The sequence below is a fragment of the Leuciscus leuciscus genome (genome assembly GCF_965113295.1).
Source record: "Leuciscus leuciscus genome assembly, chromosome: 16".
Taxonomy (NCBI): domain Eukaryota; kingdom Metazoa; phylum Chordata; class Actinopteri; order Cypriniformes; family Leuciscidae; genus Leuciscus; species Leuciscus leuciscus.
Genome location: NC_138740.1, coordinates 30,064,927 through 30,084,635, shown reverse-complemented (window position 1 = coordinate 30,084,635; position 19,709 = coordinate 30,064,927). Strand labels below are relative to the sequence as shown.

General features: G+C 41.3%; 1 protein-coding gene across 1 annotated transcript in view; it reads left to right on the top strand.

Annotated features, from left to right (window-relative positions):
* Nucleotides 1–19,709, top strand: part of prlra (prolactin receptor a) — a 33,298-nt gene that overhangs the window by 822 nt on the left and 12,767 nt on the right. The window contains exons 2-3 of the mRNA XM_082140498.1: nucleotides 10,796–10,889; nucleotides 18,758–18,890. Of these exons, the coding sequence (XP_081996624.1) occupies nucleotides 10,826–10,889; nucleotides 18,758–18,890 (197 nt within the window). The 5' untranslated portion in view covers nucleotides 10,796–10,825. The remainder of the gene's footprint in view (nucleotides 1–10,795; nucleotides 10,890–18,757; nucleotides 18,891–19,709) is intronic.

Sequence of the window (19,709 nt, the reverse complement as noted above, 5' to 3'; positions counted from 1 at the left end):
ATTATTTATAGTATGAATTAAGGATTTTACATAAGTAAAAAAAAACTTGAGCTTAATACATTTTTTGTTTTGTATACATCTAAATGGAACAAGGGAATGGACCATTTAGTTTATGTGATTCGTATTCATAAATTTAAACATATTTTCATTTTCTTCCTTTTTTTTTATGAATACGAAGCACATCATCAAATGGTCCATTTGAATGTGATCAAATGGTCCATCAATGTGATTATTGTGTGTTTCTGAAATGGCGCACAAGTGTGAATGGTGTGTTTTTGCTTTTAACACAAACTGTGACTTCTGTCAAATTCTTTAATCAGGGTGTACAATATTCTTACATTAAAGAGTTTATGCAGTGTATTTATTGTTGTATTAAATAATATGATTGAATTGTGAATCGTTGTGAGTGATTACACCAAGGACAACATGTTCCTGGATCAACACCTGTGTTGAACCTAGAACAAAGTTCCAATCAACCAATCAGATTTGAGGGACAAGTTTACAGTTTATAGTTTATGTCAAGTTTAGGCTTACAACCAGGGTTAGGTGCTTCTACATCAGTGTTATTCACCTATTATTTCCCTCTAATTTGAGGATAACTTATGGGTAGAGTTATAGGTTTAGAGATATACAGTAGGACTTAAGTTTCAAACAGGAATTTTGTTCCAGGATCGACAAAATATGTTGATTCAGGAACATGTTTTACTTGCTGCATGCAATTACATATGAAGCAGACGTTATCATTGTGTGCTCATTATTATACATTTAACAGGCAGTGTAATGTAAAGTGTGACTTAAATATTTTTGATTTTGACGTGATCATCAAGTTAGCTCACACGGCCCAGAATCAGAGCAGAGCTTTAGAGTCTAATTATATTAGAGATTGGAAAGTGCTGATATAGGCGTTCATTATGTAATGAGCTTTGCATCGGTCTAATCCTGGGCATAAGAGGACAGAATGGCTGTGAAGTCTTCAGGGTTTCAACTCGGCAATGAGTGTCAACAGTTTAATAATAGGTGACTGCTTCAGAGGTAAAGGTTATTTTGGTGTCTGGCATATTTGATCCTTATGTCAGAGCTGTTTTGCAATTCAAACAGAGTCATACAATAAAAAATAATCTTAATTATCATCTTGAAATGCTGGGCATGATATGAGGTCAGATAAAGTGTACAGTATGAGCAGAAATCAGCTTTTTCTATTTATCTTTTTGTATTTAATATTAATTGGATATTCATATGTAATAAACCCAGTGCTTTGTGTGTGACGTGCGGAACTGGAAATAGCTTCTTTACCTGATTAAAGTGAGACATGCCACTTCCTAAGCGGCCATTCAGCTGATTGTATCAGTGAGAGTGTTCAACACTTGCATATCGCTCTGGTTGTTTATTGAGCTGGCTAATAAAACTCCTGCTATCATGATAGTCTTTTGTTGGTTAGAGCCACCTTGATGGCCTGGATCATAGCGGCAATAAGGCATGTGAAGTGTATCTGGGAAATGTGGCTAACAGTTTGAATTGGATGGTCATGAGTTGTTGAATATATATATATATATATATGTATTTAAATATATATATACGTTTAGATGAATACCTAAATATGTGCTGCGTGCTTGATAAAATGTGTGCTGCATGCGTGCTTCATCTCAATAAAATTAAAACGCAACTAAAATGACAGCGGTGAGAAAGCAGCAGTTAAGAAAGCATCTGATCATAGCGATGTGGATGCAAGCTCTCCAATTCACCCGCATTATGTTGAAAAATTAAGTATTTAAAATGACTTATGATCACTTATGATACAGTAGTTTGATCATAAATTAGACATTTGAGACTATAGACTATACAGATCTGGCTATGTGAGACTATTTGAATAAAAATAGACACAATGACGTTAAATTACTTTTGATTTTCCTTCACATAAAAATCTGTCTACAGGCTTTCATAGTCAACAGGAAGTCTGGAAGGTCTCAAGTTTTGTTACACATTGGCAATAAAAAAGCGATTAATACATGGAAATTCTTACACATATCCCCTTTAAGCCTGCTTAAGCAGCTTTTCATATATATCGCTCTTAAATTTCCAGCTTCTATTCAGCACTGACCTATTTCCTGTTCACTTGATTAACTCATTGACCTCTGCAAATGCTTTTATTGCTCGGCATCATCAGGTCTGGAACGGATCCCATGTCAGAGCGATGATGTTGTTGAGTCATTGTTTGCACTTCCGAATGAAACATTTTTGAAGGTTTACTCAGTTTGTTTTTTGTATAGCAGTTACTTTTCTTTCTTTTTTTTTTTACATGCCAGAACATAGCTTACATAATACACCCCAAAACTGTATTTACTCACCTTCATGTTGTTGCAAACCTGTATATATATATTTTTTTTCAGTGGAACACTAAATGATCATTTCACAAAGCTGTTTCCCATATAACAGTAGTTAAGAGCTTCGGTGGCTAGGACGATTTTCATTGAATAATTAAAATTCTATCCTGTTCCTTCTACAAATCCATTGCATGGTATCGGAAGACTTGATATAGTGCATATATGGACTACTTTTATGGCAGTTTGTGGACTATTATAGTTTTATGTCCTTTTTGGAACTTGACAAACGTGACTATAAAGTTACTTTTTTTTTTTTTTTTGCTTTATTTCTTTAAAAATAATGGAACGTCAGTCTGGCAGGTAATTGAATGCAAGTTGAATGCAAGTAATTTAAAGGAATAGTTCACTTCAAAATTAAAATTCTGTCATCATTTACTCAACGATGTAATGACTTCCATAGTATTTATTTTCCTGCTATAGAAGTCAATGGGGGTATCAACTGTTTGATTACTGCCATTCTTCAAAATATCTTTCTTTGTGTTCAGCAGATTCATACAGGTTTGAAACAACTTGAGGGTGAGTAAATGATGACAGAATTATCATTTTTAAGTGAACTTTTCCTTTAATGTCAATACCTGTCAAAGCCACTCTGAAATTAAAAGTGCCTTATAACATGAGCAGATTAATGGAGTAATGCTGAAATGTAGAAATTTGGGGAAAGCTTTGCCACCAGGAAAGAATCCTCAGTCTTGCAGAAACATGAATTCACAGACACAGGTGGAGATATTTGTCTGCAGGGGAAGATGTTAGAGAGCTAGTCCGACTGGTTTCACCGTTTAACAGTTTCACAGTTGTTAAGGTGTTGTGTTATTCCATCAACAATAACAATTGGTGATGTATATCTATACTAACGAAGTGTGTTTTGGGCTCTGCATGTGCAGTACACGTGCTACTATTCCTTTTCTTTGTGTTTTGTATCTCTTTTTGGCAGCTTGTAAATATATAGCATGATTTTATATCAAATTCAGATGAGACTGATTCATAATGCCGCTCACTTACATTACAGTAAATCTCAGGGCCAAAAGCACCTCTTCATTGATATAATGTAACAAATCAAATATTAAATTACATTAAAATCAAACAATTTGTGGAAACTAATTCATATAACTATACGATTGAAGTGAATCGTTTCTCTTTAAGGGATAGTTCACCCAAAAATTACAATTGTGTCACATAATTTACTTACATTCATGCTGTTCTAAATCTGTATTTATTCTTTGAATCACAAAATTCGAGAAATTTCAGCAAGTTTTGACTTTTTTGTTGTTGTTGTTGTTGTTTTGGACCCCATTGACTTTCATTGTATGGGGGGGGAAAAATCTCCAAAATATCTTCTTTTGTGTTCTGCAGAAGAAAGAAAAGTTTGGAACAGCATGAGAGTAAGTAAATGATGACAGAATGGTAATTTTTGGGTGAACTACACTTGTATACTAAACTAACAATGTGATTCACTTCAAACACGTTTAAACAAACTGTTTGATTTTAAAGTAATTTAATATTGAAATAAAAAAAATGTTTTGAGTGAACTATCCCTTTCACAAAAAAGCAATTAAAAAAAGACAAGACTCTTTCGGGGCATGGGTCATTAGTAGTTTATCATGAGTTTACACCCTGTGATCTGATTATACCTGAATGACGACAGACTACTTTAAAGATTTGCTGTGAATTAGTCTTACGCAGTCATCGCCACCCACCTGGATGACTACATATGTCCCCAAAGACACAGGTTCACCCGTCAACAGTATCATGATCCTAATCCCTAACATTAGTCTGGATTTGGCTCACGACCGATCAACTTTCAGGTCTATGTCACCCATAGTGCAACACTACACCGCCGCTCACACCTCTACAGAAGAGGTGGGTTGGATGGTTATGTATTGTGCAGCTGGTGCAGAGTTTCACTGCGGGGGCTGGAGAAAAGAGCAATTGAAAGAACAACACATTGTAGACAAATGTCTGAACACAGTAAACGGTCAGAAAAAAAAGTGGTAATCGACTGTGAAAATTTTTTGTTTCTGTTTGAGAAGCTCTTTGAGAATTGCTTCCTGCTATGGCTTTCCACTACATTCTGGATAATATCTAAACAGATGGCCCACATTCTAGGAAATCTTTAATTGTGTTTCTTAGGCAGACGTTTGGCATGTGACGACATGTAGTTTATAGATCCCAAACATCCAAAAATGTGAAAAAGCATACTTAGATGTGTGTAGAATTTTGAAGTTTCAACATTTAGTTAAATATACTGGATTTGTTTGCAGTTTTGTTCCAGTTGAATTTATTTTTAATAGTTTATAGGAAAGTTGTTTTCCTAAAAATAAGTTCAAAGATTTTTTTTCTGTCTACAGTGCAATATTTCCGTGTCAAATACTTTTGAGACATACGGAGTAAAATATTAAAGGGTTTAATTGCATATAAACTATGTGGATTTTCTGAAGCAAACATACAATTATGTTCACTACTCTCTAATGCACTCATGCTGTCATATGATTCACCACCTTGGCATTTTATTTTCCACCAAGAGGAACAAGCAAAATACATTTTATTTTATTGCCATGACTACAAGCACTATTGTATTCGACTGAACTGATGTTTTACCATCTTCAGTGATAGGTTAAATGGTCATTTTAATGGTCATGCTAAGCTATCTCCTGATTTTTGCTGAAACAACTCATATAACCTCATTGCTCTGCAAAAATATTCAAACTATGACAGACACCCGTTCATTTGCATTCCTGTTTTGCATTCTAATCAGGTTTGCATTCTATATTCGCATATTCTATATTTATGCACTTATTTTCTGATGAGCTATATAGTTAATATACATTAGCCCAAGTGTTGTTTAATTTAAAGTGGACCCATTATGCCCTTTTACAAAGTCTTGTTTTTGGGTTCTACTTGAGTAGGTATCATGCTTGAATGTTCAAAAAACATATTTTACATTGATGCATCACCTCTCTTCACAGTCTGTCAGTAACACTATATTTAGATCCTGTCTCTATGGAACCCCTCCTTCCAAAAAGAGCAGTGTGCTCTGATTGGTCAGCTGAATCAGTGTTTTGTGATCGGTCTACCGCTTCGAGCGTGTCTCGGAAATATCATACCCCCTACCATAACCGCATTATTGAAAAAAGAAAAACAGCATCTCTTGGCCTCAACAAGGCCTCGCACCCTTTATTTTGCATATTCCTAGGGCGGGAATTATTTAAATGAGGAAAATTGTGATGTGTTCATTCCCGGTAGACAATTCAAGACTACAATCAAGGCGTTTCAGGGAGTTCAGAACTGATATAGAAAATAACTCTCTCTGGAGTAACTTTGTGCTTTGTAACTTTGCCGACCTTTTTCATGCTCAAACAGCAACATTACACACTAAAAACCTTCTATACATAAAATGATGGGGCAAAATAAGGTCAGGTAATCCGCCTAGATCTTTTCATAGCTTTAACCTGAGAACATTAATTCCTAATGCCACCAAGACCTCTCAGAGGTCTATCTATGGAATTATAAGGGCCAGAAATGGAATACAATAGTCGCGGAGTGGGTGAGACCGTGGGTTGCTAGATAATCTTTAGATACGTTCCGACTTGTTTACAAGCCCATGCTTGCTACTGTTCGCCCGGCTTAGCGGCTTACCCCCACTTGGAAGTTATGTAAGATAGCTGTTAACAGTAGGAAGGCAATCTTCTAATGCCAATTATCAGATCAAACGGAACATTCTTAAAATCAAAGCGTTAGACAGTGGATAATGCCAACAGGAACGTATACGACAAATGAGTGGCAGGAATCGACTGCTAGATGTAGATGATTGTATTCTTGCTTGCTGTCACCACTGTACGTGACTAAGAAGTAACAAGCCAGTGATTGTCAGTGCCTTTTCTGCAACAGTTCAGAGTGCACTATTTGTTTGCCAATGGACAAGCATTCAGCACATTTACAAGTCAATAAATCAATGCAAGATCAATGCTTCTGGGATGTCATCTTTGGAAAGGCCTTGCTTAAGGCTGCTTCTACCTGTTTGTTTTGATGTTCATTTCTTGGCATAAATGCATTGAAATAATGTTCTATGATTGAAGACCAACAATAATTTTCTTTTTGATTACAGAATAAATGGCAGTATATACACATCACAGTCAGACATGCCCCTTTGTGCTATTTGGTTGTGATACTGGATTAAACTCATCCCAGGAATCTGTTTCGAAGATTAAAGGGTCAGCAATCCACACACCTTTATATCTTCACTGACTAATTGCCAATTAGTTAGGTTAATACACAACAAACCAATTAGATGACGGTTTAGAGACGGTTTAAAAGTGCTAGTATTTTTGTGTGTTCTGAATTTAGTAATTATTTCATTGGTTAAAACTCATCTTTGATAATCAAAATGACATATTTCCTGTGAAAATAATTTCCTCATGCCATAAAATAGCTTAAATATAACTACACCCTTGCTTCATTTAGTACAGAACTTGATTTTCACCACAGGGTCATTCATTTCAATTATATGTAATAATTGAGTGTCAATTGTACTTGAGCTCCAAATCAGCATATTAGATCCCAAGCCAGTTGCACATTTTCAGCAATGAAAAACAACAATCCAGTGTCCTCCTTCAACCGGCATGCTTGTTGAACTCATTGAGGCGCTGGTGGGTTGTGTCATGGCAGTGTCTTGCACTATTCCACTTTGCATCGAGAGGGAATGAAGCCCAACACAGTTGGACCTGGTCTTTCTGTTATGATGATATAATCTCTTACGTAATCAGATATGGAGAAAATGCCAGCTGGAGAAGCTTTTTTTCGTTCTTTTTTTTTTAATCTGTGATGCCACCCTGTTCACCAGGGGAAATAAAAGTTCTCTCTCTCTCACTCATTTTCTATCCGTCATGTTTATGTCTATCTCAATCTGCTGTCCTAATATCATGCTTTCCATGTGCTTAGTGCTTATTTGTCATCGGATTAATGGTAGGCTGGAGATTGAGCCGATTCCGGAGGAGTCAGATGCCAAATGTATTTGCATATTATTTCCATGCTTACACCGGTAGCACTTAATATCGTAAAGCTGTCAGAAACTGATATGTTAGGTGAAAAACAAACTGATTGATTAGCTTGTGTTCTTATGCTACAGTCGTGTTCTCAAGCTAACGGCTAAATGCTTAGGAAAACAAATTGCTGGGAAATGGTAATGCATTCATGTCCTTTTAGTTTCCAGAGAATTGTCTTAATCATGTTTGCTAGTATGAGTCAGGACGTGTTGTCTTGACAGGTCAAGTTTCTATGAATTATACAAATGTGACCCTGGACCACAAAACCAGTCACATGGGTCAATTTGTCTAAAAATTGAGATTTATACATCATATAAAAGCTGAATAAATACGTTTTCCATTGATGTATGGTTTGTTAGGATAGGACAATATTTGGCTGAGTTACAACTATTTGAAAATCTGGAATGTGAGGGTGGAAAAAAATCGAAACACTGATAAAATCGCCTTTAAAGTTCTACATTTATGTTCGCGATTGTGCTGCATTCACTCACAAAAATATATTTTTTGTATATTTACGATAGGAAATTTACTAAATATCCTCATGGAGCATAATCTTTACTTAATATCCTAATGATTTTTGGCATAAAAGAACGATATTTTTGACCCATTGTTGGCTATTGCCACAAATATACCTGTGCGACTTATGACTGGTTTTGTGATCCAGGGTCACATATGAGGTTAGATCAGAGGTGCATAGGTTGTTACATCATCTACAGTATATATGACTGTGATCTACAGTCTATGAGATTTATGAGCAAGGCATTAACTGGAAATTATGTGACCTTGGACCACAAAACCAGTCACATGGGTCAATTTTTTTTTTAATTGACATTTATACATCACACGAAAGCTGAATAAATAAGCTTTCCATATATGGTTTGTTAGGATATGACAATATTTGGCCGAGATGCAACTATTTGAAAATCTGGAATCTGAGGGTGCAAAAAAATCTAAACATTGATAAAATCGCCTTTAAAGTTCTACATTTATGTTCACGATTGTGCGGCATTCACTCACAAAAATAAATGTTTTATATATTTACCGTAGGAAATTTACAAGATATCTTCATGGAACATGATCTTTACTTAATATCCTAATGATTTTTGGCATAAAAGAAAAATCGATATTTTTGACCCATACAATGTATTGTTGGCTGTTGCCACAAATATACCCGTGCGACTTGTGACTGGTTTTGTGATCCAGGGTCACATATGAGCAATAGATTTGGACTTTACAGAGCTCAGTTACATGCACAGGCAAACTTTGAGATTTTTGCAAGTTGATTCAAAGCCGTAGGTTACATACTTCAGAAGTTTTGAATAGTTTTCTTTCTGACAAAAATACTACATATCTCCACAACCTAAATTGCACAGCTAATGTGTGTTCTTGATGATTGTCTAAACGTTTTACATCATTAGTGCTCAGAGAATTTGCTCAAAACCTTGGCCCATAACTCATTGTGCACATTGGAGCTACAGACAAGAATTAGTGATCAAATTGTGTGTTTTCTTAAAGAATAATGAATTAGACATATGTGTTTTAGTGATTCTAAGTAGGCAACCACGTATGCATTTAAACACTTTAGACCCCTTTAATTCAAATCTCTCTAACACACTGTTGTTTCTATTTGGCCCTGTAAGACTTGGCACTAAATAACATTACTAAATTACAAAACATTACAAAAATTTACTAAAATCGCTAGACTTACATGTACCTTGAGTGTCTTGGCTGCTCAGGTTGCTCATGAATATTCATTAGAGAGGTTCACCTTTTGTGCTCTGACCTTTTCCTTTTTTTTGTCCTGCTGCTCTTGTTTATTCCTGTTTCCATTCCAATTTCTTAGTTTCTTCCAAAGTAAAAGGAAAGAAAGTGAAATTATGACCACAACTAAACTAAATACACAGTTGTGCTGCTTAATATTTTTGTGGAAACAGGAAATAATGAATTTTTTCAGGATTCATTGATGAATAGAAAGTTATATATATATATATATATTCATTTATAAACTTTGAACCTGAAAATCTGTATATTCTAAAAATTGGGGTTATAATAATTGCAACCCCCCAAAAACATGGATAAATAGTAAATAAAAGAGCTGATATAAAATGTAATCCTATTCCCTATTTAAGTTTAATATCTTGCATTAGCTTAACATTTGACTGTTTATTTTTTTTGCTGTGTTTTTCTTTTTTGATGAAAATTCAAGTTGAAAATAGTTTCCGTAGAACTTTAGACCTTTGATTGGAGGCATGGATCTGTCTGCCTATTTTATGAGTTGAGCAATTCTTACTGGAAGTTTCACATATGCCAATAGAAGTCTTTTCTTCCATTGGCAGAAAGGTGATGTTGAAAAGTAAGTTTAAAAGCTTTGCCTCAAGGTATGTCATGTTGTAAACATACAGAAATTACCTATAAAACTAGTAGGAAAATTCCCACAATAAGAGATACTGCTCTTTTAAATGGTCCCTTGCATGTTAAATGTAGAAAGTGGCAGTTTGATGACCTCTATATTTTTAATTGGTTGGCAGTTGGTTGCAAAACCTCATGAAATATAGATAGTAGGCTACCTTTTTTATAGTAACTATGAGTTGAACTGATCTGAATTGCTCCTGTTCTCTAAAATGATAAGAAGCACTGAATGAACTAATGATTGAGAAAGTGTTGAAAGATGTATGGAGCCTGGGGGGGAAAGGTTAAAACAAATATATACAGTAAGTCAAGGATTTTGCATTCGCACGCAAAATGTTTTTTCCCCCTTGAAACGTTGCCATTACTTGAAAAAAGCAAAGTTTCTCAGGGGAAGGAACACTTTGTTCCAGGAAAAATATTTAAATAAAAAGAATGAAATCTGATCTGAACAAACAAACAATTTAAGAGCAAATGCTAATGCAGAAAAATCATTTAATTTATGTTATTTTATTTTATGTGAACTAGACTTGCTTTTTATTTTATTTATTTTTTATGGATCATATTCAAAATATCAGAAGAGGCATATTTGATTGCTCTGGTTTGTAAGCAGTAGATATTTTCAGGTGACAGGTGACAAAGAAAGTTTTCCAAATAAATATGTCTTTGTTTTGTCTGGTGTCTGTTTCATTGTAATGGTCCCACATTAACATGATCTTATAGTTACTGTAAACACAGAAGGCTCATTAACCCGTGAGAATCACTTACAGTACTGTATCTGCTCTCCTCAACAACCTGTATTTCTGTCTGTCATTTTTAATTTGCTCGTGCACATTTATATTTGTAATAGATGTATAAACACCTTTCACAGTATTTCCCCCATCTATTAAATAATTATTTGGGCTCTTTATGCCAATGGAAATCATAAAGATCTAATATCTCGCTTTCTCTCTCATCTTTCACTGACAGATCTAAGGCGTTTAGAAGCCATCAGGAACAATGAGGAACTCTGGGGCCGTGCTGATTTTGACCTTTATTACCAATTTAATATCACAAGCAGCAGGTGAGCAGTGTTATTGCTTGTAAACCTACAGTAAGAAGTTCAACTTGACTAACTTTATCTTTACATGTACACTATCATTCAAAGGTTTGGGGTCAGTAAGATTTTGTAAAGAAGTGAATATTTTATTCGGCAAAGATGCATTTAATTGACCTAAAATGATCATTTTATTTTGAGCTTTTTATTCATCAGAGAATCCTATTTTTTTTTTACCAGTTTTCACAAAAATGTTCAACTGTTTTCAACATTGATAATAACAAGAAATGTTTTTTGAGCACCAAATCAGTCTTCAGTGTCACATGATCCTTCAGGAATATTTCTAATTCTGCTTTGCATCACAGAAATAAATGAGTTTTTAAAATATATTGTAATAATACAATAGTAATAATATTTCACAATTTTACTGTTTATACTACATTTTTAATCAAATAAATCAGCCTTGGTGAGCAGAAGAGACTTATTTCAAAAACATTTTAAAAATCTTACTGACCCCAAGCTTTTAAACATTAGAATGGACTTGTCATCCATTTTTTCTTAGTCTACTGTTTTGTATTTTTAATATTTAACATATACTATAGTATATACATATACTATGTATACTGTACATACTATGGTACTGAATGATTGCCATATTCAAGTACCATGGTATTTGCATGGTTCTCCAAAGTGCTTAAAAGAATACCATGGTAGTTTATTTGTTTGTATATTCGTGAACAGTATATCATAGGCCTTATTAATGCAACGCAAAGCAAACAATAGTCTTACACACAGAAAAAGATGCAAGATACAAAATGTAAAAGTTGGCATGAAATGGAAGTCTAGATAGACTTTTCTTCCCTATTGTGACGTGTATTAGAGTGAAATGGCTTCTCAAACAAGAAAAAATTTAGGGCGGGACTTGATTTGGTCCGTCTATTGATTGGAAGATTGTCGTTAGCGATCTCACGTGAGTGACAGGTTGTCCCGCCCTCGCATCATCAGAAAAAAAGAAGCAAAAAAAAGTTATTTTGATTAATGATTACAAGTGCACATTAATTAAAAAAATGTATTGTTCACAAATAAATCATTTATAATAAAAAATACAATATTCCATAAAAATAATAACTATCAATTTTGATATCATGGTGACTTTAATGTGTCACGGAAGACTAATTCGCCACTGGTTCCTTAGAGATTTAAATATGGGTTTTTATAATGGTGGTTCTCTTACGAGAGGTACTCTCGTACTGCGTAATATCTTACGCTAGGGGAAATCTCTTTTCCGCGAGATACTGAAGCCAAAAAATTATCCTTAATTTTGAAATAATGTAAAACGCGTTGCGGCAGCATGCAGACATAGGCGAGACAGCTCGCGCGCCTATTGGCTGCCCTGCGGCAACTGCAGCAGCCTATCGATAAGGCCCTATCGTGACGTCATCACCAATGGGGGCGCTTCGCGCCCCATACGTCACGTCCCGCCGAAACGGGCGTGGCCTGGGGCTATAAATATAGCATCGAAAGGCTAGCTTACCGATTTTTCATCTCTTCAGCGGAGCTCACGCATCGCTGGATCCAGAGAGAAGAAGCCGCGCCGTGGAAACAGCATTTCAGCGGGACGAGTTCGGTACCTGGAGTCGCTGGCCGCGCCGCCTTCAACCACCGTTCCTGCTACGCTATCCGGCGTTATATCCTTTCATTGCTTTGTGTGTGTTCGCCGCCGCGACTCACACTCCCTTTCTAAAAGAGCAGAGCGTCTTTTTCAAGATGTCTCGTCCATCCTGTGGCTCGTGCCGAGCCCCACTCAGCGACGGGGACCGCCATGTCATCTGCGTTTCCTGCCTGGGTGAAGGACATGCGGCTCTAGCGCTCGCTGACGGCGGATGCCCTCACTGCGAGCTTATGCCTATGGCGACTCTGAGGACTCGCATGGCAACTTTCCACGAGCCTGCACCCCCCGCTTCGACGCCGCGCCGTAAAAAGCGCCGTGCTCAGCGGATCCCTGAGCCTCCCACCGAGAAAAGCTCGCCGGTGCGCCTGCCAGCTTCGCCGTCTGCTTCTCTCGAGTCTCTCACTCCCGGACAGTGGCCGCCGCTGGCCGCCGCTTCCGCCGGAGATGACAAGGAAGAAGCGGCAGTTTTCGAGGAGGACAACTGCTCTATCCTGGCTTCGGACAGCGAGGATTGGGCGAGCTCTGTGGACCTCGCCCCTTCTTCTGCCCGCGAGTCGTCAGGAAAACGGGCCAGCATTGAAGCTGAGCTGATGCGTCTGCTCACACAGGCCACAGAGAGCCTCGGCCTCGAGTGGTCCGCGCCCGCCGAGCCTACACGCAACCGTCTGGACGGCTGTTTTCTGCAAGGGGACCGCGTTTCCACGCCCTCAAGACCCGCCCCGTTTCTTCCTGAGCTTCATGAAGAACTGGCAAAGTCTTGGAGCGCCCCTTTTTCAGCCAGGCTACGTTCCTCTGCTTCGGCGGCATTCTCCGTGGTGGACGGTGCCAAAGACAGAGGATACCTCGCTCTCCCTCTAGTGGAGGAGGCGGTAGCAGCCCATCTTTGCCCGCCCTCTGCTGGACGGCGGACTAAGACGGCGCTACCTTCAAAAGCCTGCCGCGCTACTTCCACCCTGCACAGTCGCGCTTACACCGCCGCTGGGCAGGCTGCATCAGCGCTACACACTATGGCCACTCTCCAGATCTTCCAAGCTAACCTTCTCCGAAAGCTGGACGAGGAAGGCACGGAAGCAATCAACGTGGCGGATTTAAGGAGCGCTACGGACCTCGCACTCCGCGCTACGAAATCCGCTGCACAGGCCATAGGGCGGAACATGGCCTCTCTCACCGTTGCTGAGAGACACCTCTGGCTGACGCTTTCAGAAATGCCGGACTCGGAGCGCTCTGTGTTCCTCGACGCCCCCGTTTCTGCTACTGGCCTCTTTGGATCGTCCGTCAAAGATTTCGCGGACAGATTCGCTGAGGTACAAAAGACGTCGCAGGCCATGAAGCACTTTTTGCCAAAGCGCTCTAGCTCCGCATCAGGCCGCTCTAAACAGCCGTCTGCTCGCAGCTCGCAGCCACCGCCCCCCGCCGCCGCTTCACAGCGTCGACAGGCCCGGGACCAGAGACCACGCTCTCGCTCTGCCGGCCGCCGCCCCCCACAGCGTGGGACTCGGCCGAAGGTTGAGATGAAGCCCGAGGCCTCAAAGTCTTCCTAGCCAGCTTAGGAAAACGACGGTGTCCAAGCCCCGCTGCGGCCGGGTTTCCACCAAAACTTCCCGCTCGTCCAGTTCCATTACATGCGACTGTTCCAGTGTACTCTGCAGTAAACAAGTCGGTTGCATTACCCGCTTGCCTGTACACAAACGCCGTTTTCACGGCGACCCAGATAAATCCTGTAAAGAGCGTATTTTCTGGTATTCCGGCCACGGCCGACGGTGTTATGAGTGTAGTAAAAATGCCCACTGCCCAGTGCCCATTCCTACACACAGACACAGCCCGCCCCACAGGGCTCGCGCACATAAAATCGACTCATGTCGATTGCGCACAGAATGTAGTGAACGTGCCCACGTCCCAGTGCCCACAAACACTACACGCTGCATGTCTCTTGGTTTCTGTAAAAACGAAACCAACACACATACAACCGACTCAGGTCGATGGTGTTTTCAGTGCAAATGTGCCCGCTGTCCTGCGCCCACATTCACTCACAGACATGACGAATCCCTCGGTTTCCCCCACGCTCGCCGTCTCTCAGCTACCTGCCGTGAGAGAGCCGAGCGCGGGCGAACCGCCCGCTGTGATCAAAACACTCCCCGCCTCGAGCGCTGCAAATGCGGTGTCTATAATACAGCATACCGAAGCTCCCCGGTCGCCACTATGTCACGACCAGAGCTCCAATCTCATTCAACCCTTAGCTATGCACGCACATGCGTGGGCAAAGCTTCCCGGTGTATCAGAATGGGTGCTGAACATTATAAAAAGAGGCTATTCGCTACAGTTCGCTCGACGTCCCCGCCGTTGTGCGGTGCGAGTCGAAACCACGGTAGAAAAGGAAGTAGCAAGTGTACTTCGTACCGAAATTGCGAAGCTGTTGAGCAAAGGGGCAATAGAGCCTTTATCTCAAGCTCAGAGCGAAGGGGGGCTATACAGCAGATATTTTCTGGTTCCGAAAAAAGACGGGGGTCTCAGACCCATTCTAGATCTAAGACAACTGAACGTAGCGCTTTCAAAACGCAGGTTCAGAATGCTCACAACCAAGAAAATCCTCGCGCAAATTCGCCACGGGGACTGGTTTGTGTCAATAGATCTGAAAGACGCGTATTTCCAAATACAAATAGCGTCACGTCACAGGCGATTTTTGAGATTCGCCTTCGAGGGCCAGGCTTATCAATACACAGTCCTACCGTTTGGCCTGTCCCTAGCACCCCGTACATTCACGAAGTGCATGGACGCAGCCCTCGCTCCCCTGAAACTTCGGGGAATGCGAGTTTTGAACTACTTGGACGATTGGCTGGTTCTAGCTCAGTCACATACGGAGCTCATAGAACACAGAACCATTTTACTCGAACATCTCGAGAATCTGGGTCTCAAAGTCAACTGGGCGAAAAGTTCACTGTCTCCCAGTCAGAGAATATCTTTCCTGGGCACAGAACTGGACTCGCTGTCAATGACAGCTCAAATATCGCTACAGCGCAGATTGACTATTCAGCGCATGACAGAAACCTTCCGCCGCGGCACTATAGTCCCGCTAAAGAAGTTTCAAAGGATGCTCGGTCTCATGGCAGCAGCATCCACAGTTCTCCAGCTGGGTCTGCTTCGCATGCGCCCACTGCAGTTCTGGCTACAAGCGCAAGTACCGCGTCGAGCATGGACTTCAGGTCTCTTTCGTCTCAAGGTCGATCAGGAATGCGTCTCAGCACTGATACCCTGGAGAGCGACCGACTGGTACCAGTCAGGTGTAAGCCTGGGGACTTCCTCGAGTGTGAAGGTGGTGTCCACGGACGCCTCCACCTCGGGATGGGGAGCACTGCTCGAGGGCAGACCGTTTTTTGGCCAGTGGTCAGAACGGGAAAAGCTTCTGCACATAAACTGCCTGGAAATGATGGCAGTCGACAACGCGCTGAGGCGCTTTCGTCCCCAAATAGCAGGACACCACGTCTTGGTCCGCTCGGACAACATGTCAGTGGTAGCCTACATAAATCGCCAGGGAGGCATCACATCCCGAAACCTATACAGGTTAGCGAAACGCCTCCTGGTATGGGCTCAGCACAATTTGCGCTCGCTCAGAGCAGCGCATGTGCCTGGCCACCTGAATGTGGGACCAGACAGACTGTCCAGGAACAATGTTCCAGCAGGAGAATGGTCACTGCATCCGCAGACAGTCCAACTGCTGTGGCAGACATTCGGCAGAGCAAAGATAGACCTGTTTGCGTCTCAAGAAAACGCTCACTGCCCGGAATTTTTCTCAAAGAGCAGGGATGCGCTGGCCCACGTCTGGCCCCGCTGCCCGCTCTATGCCTTTCCCCCCATCACGCTCATACCTCAGGTATTAGAGCGGATCAGGGAAAGCAGATGCTCAGTGTTACTGGTTGCTCCGTTCTGGAAGAACCAGGCTTGGTTCCCAGTTCTTATGCAGCTGACGAGCACTGCCCCATGGCCAATACCAGTGAGGAGGGACCTCCTCTCTCAAGCCAGGGGCTCGATCTGGCATCCTCGCCCGGAGCTTTGGTCCCTACATGCGTGGGCCATCAACGGGTACCCTCTGATATCCCAGAGGGAGTGTTAAACACGATCATGCAGGCTAGAGCTCCCTCTACGAGACGGCTCTATTCCTCAAAATGGTCAGTGTTCTCCAGCTGGTGCACAGCACGCGGCTTTTCACCCCTGGACTGTGGAGTGACGGAGGTTCTCTCCTTCCTACAAGAGCTACTGGATGAAGGCAGAGCCCCATCCACGCTCAAAGTCTATGTGGCGGCTATAGCAGCGTTTTCCAAACCAACGCTTGGTCAGTCACTAGGAAGGAACGATCTGGTCATTCGGTTCCTTAGAGGAGCTAAGAGGTTAAATCCTCCCAGACCTCCCTCAGTCCCCATATGGGACCTTTCTACGGTCTTGGAGGCCATGAAGGGTGCCCCATTTGAGCCTATCCAGTCAGTAGATATCAAACACTTGTCTTTCAAAACGGTGTTTCTTCTGGCTCTCGCTTCAGTGAAGCGCATAGGGGACTTACAAGCGCTCTCAGTGAGCGCGACGTGTATGGAGTTTGGGCCAAATGACTCGAAAGTCATACTCAAACCAAGGCACGGGTACGTCCCAAAATCCCTCAATACACCGTTCAGGGCCCAGGTAATTTCCCTGTCTGCCCTGCCGGTCTCTAACGAGGAGAAGGACGCCAGCTTCCTTTGCCCAGTCAGGGCGCTAAGGGCTTATGTGTCCCGCACGTCTGTTTTCAGACAGACGGAGCAGCTCTTTGTTTCACTCTACGGACGTTCTAAGGGACTCGCCGTTTCGAAACAGAGCCTATCCAGATGGATAGTCGATGCTATAGCGCTGGCTTACACCTCTAAGGGCTTGCAGTGCCCATTGGGTGTCAGAGCGCACTCCACGAGAGGCGTGGCCTCGTCGTGGGCTTGGTCTAGTGGGATTGCCTTGCAAGATATCTGTATGGCGGCAGGCTGGGCCTCCCCGTCTACATTTATAAGGTTTTATAACCTAGAGGTTCCCGCTCTGCAAGCTAAGCTGCTTTCAGTCTAGAAATCGGTACTGTTTGCCCCGAGTACGTCCGGCCCAGAATACCAAAATAGCGCGAGCAACGCTCGTTTAGATCGCGCAGCTCTATGGGCAATGTGTAAGACCCACTATATTCATCAGTCCAGGCCGGGGTCGCCCTGACTGAGTAAATACCATCACTATAACTGTTCTTATAGGATGCTGCATTACAGGAATGATGCTATTCTAGCCACTCTTCCTGGGCTCTCTGTGAGTCACTTATGATCATGTACTACATGAGCCCGGGCACCTGCCCTTGGGACTTTGGTGCTGGATCATAGCATGCACGGCGTTTTACACTGTTTCCCCTAGCGTAAGATATTACGCAGTACGAGAGTACCTCTCGTAAGAGAACGTACTCGGTTACTAACGTAACCTCGGTTCTCTCTAGAGAGGAAACGAGTACTGCGTATCTTGCCGTGCCTGCGCACGCTCCGGTTCGCTCCGGCGATGAAAAACCGGTAAGCTAGCCTTTCGATGCTATATTTATAGCCCCAGGCCACGCCCGTTTCGGCGGGACGTGACGTATGGGGCGCGAAGCGCCCCCATTGGTGATGACGTCACGATAGGGCCTTATCGATAGGCTGCTGCAGTTGCCGCAGGGCAGCCAATAGGCGCGCGAGCTGTCTCGCCTATGTCTGCATGCTGCCGCAACGCGTTTTACATTATTTCAAAATTAAGGATAATTTTTTGGCTTCAGTATCTCGCGGAAAAGAGATTTCCCCTAGCGTAAGATATTACGCAGTACTCGTTTCCTCTCTAGAGAGAACCGAGGTTACGTTAGTAACCGAGTACGTTTTCAATTTATGAGTAAAATAAAGCCTGTGGGATACATAACTTGACTGTACTTTGACGTTTTGTGCTTCAACTTAAATTATACACACCCATAGCGAAAACGTGAATTTTTTAAAAAGTAACTAGAAAAGCTTGGGGTGTGAGTGTGTGCAGTGTACGTTGTAGCACAAAATGTCATAGTAGCCTATCGTCAAGTTATGCTTACCACATACTTTATTTTACTCACAATTTAAAAAAAACATTGTAAAATCCCATAGGGAAATCTTGAAGGAACCAACGGCGAATTAGACTTCCGGATTCTCTATTCACTCTAAATGGGCACAATATATATCCACAGGTGTCAGTTCCCCAGGCAAACCCAGACTCACAAGCTGTCGCTCTCCAGAGAAGGAGACCTTCACCTGCTGGTGGGAGCCTGGAGATGACGGGGGTCTGCCAACCACCTATGCCCTCTACTACCGTCTAGAAAAGTCAGTCTCTATTCTATCAAGAAAGCATTTCCTTTCTAGCCTCAGTGTTTAATGAGCATCTTTTCTTTGTCTTGCCCTTTCCTCTTCAGTAATGAGTGGTTTAAACTAGATTTTATCAGCCATGTGTTTATTTGTCTGTTTCTGAGCTCATATGTGAAATAATCAGAAAGATATACACGAGTTGCTTTCAGCCAACACAAACGTGCCCACACACCCTGCCAAATATACTTTACTCCGATTTTCACCAGAGCACATCCATGAAGTGTTATGCCAACATTATGGCTTTGAGATTCAGCAAGTACTGTAAACAAACAGATCAAACCTACAGTAATGCCACAGCAAGTGGAGTTCGTAGAATTCATGTTCGTACAGTTCTCATGTGAAGAATGTGCTGAATTCTAATATTTCAAGGGTGCCGTATGAAATGAGCTTGTAATGTTGTTGGGATACGTTTACAAAAATGTTCATACACCCCTGCAGGGAAGATGAATTGTCAATATTTTTGGTCCGTTTTCCCAGAAAGACTGTACATTTACTGCAATATAAGGTTTATTTTGTCAACTTTAAGGAGTACACTACACTACTGTTCTAAAGTTTGGGGTCGGTAAGATTTGTTTTAATGTTTTTGAAATAAGTCTCTATTGCTCACCAAGGCTGCATTTGTTTAATCAAAATACATTAAAAACTGTAATATTGTGAAATATCATTACAATTTTAAATTTATTTTAAATTTTCAAATGTAATTTATTCCTCTGATGTCAAATCTGAATTTTCAGCATCATTACACCAGTCTTCAGTGTCACATGATCCTTCAGAAAT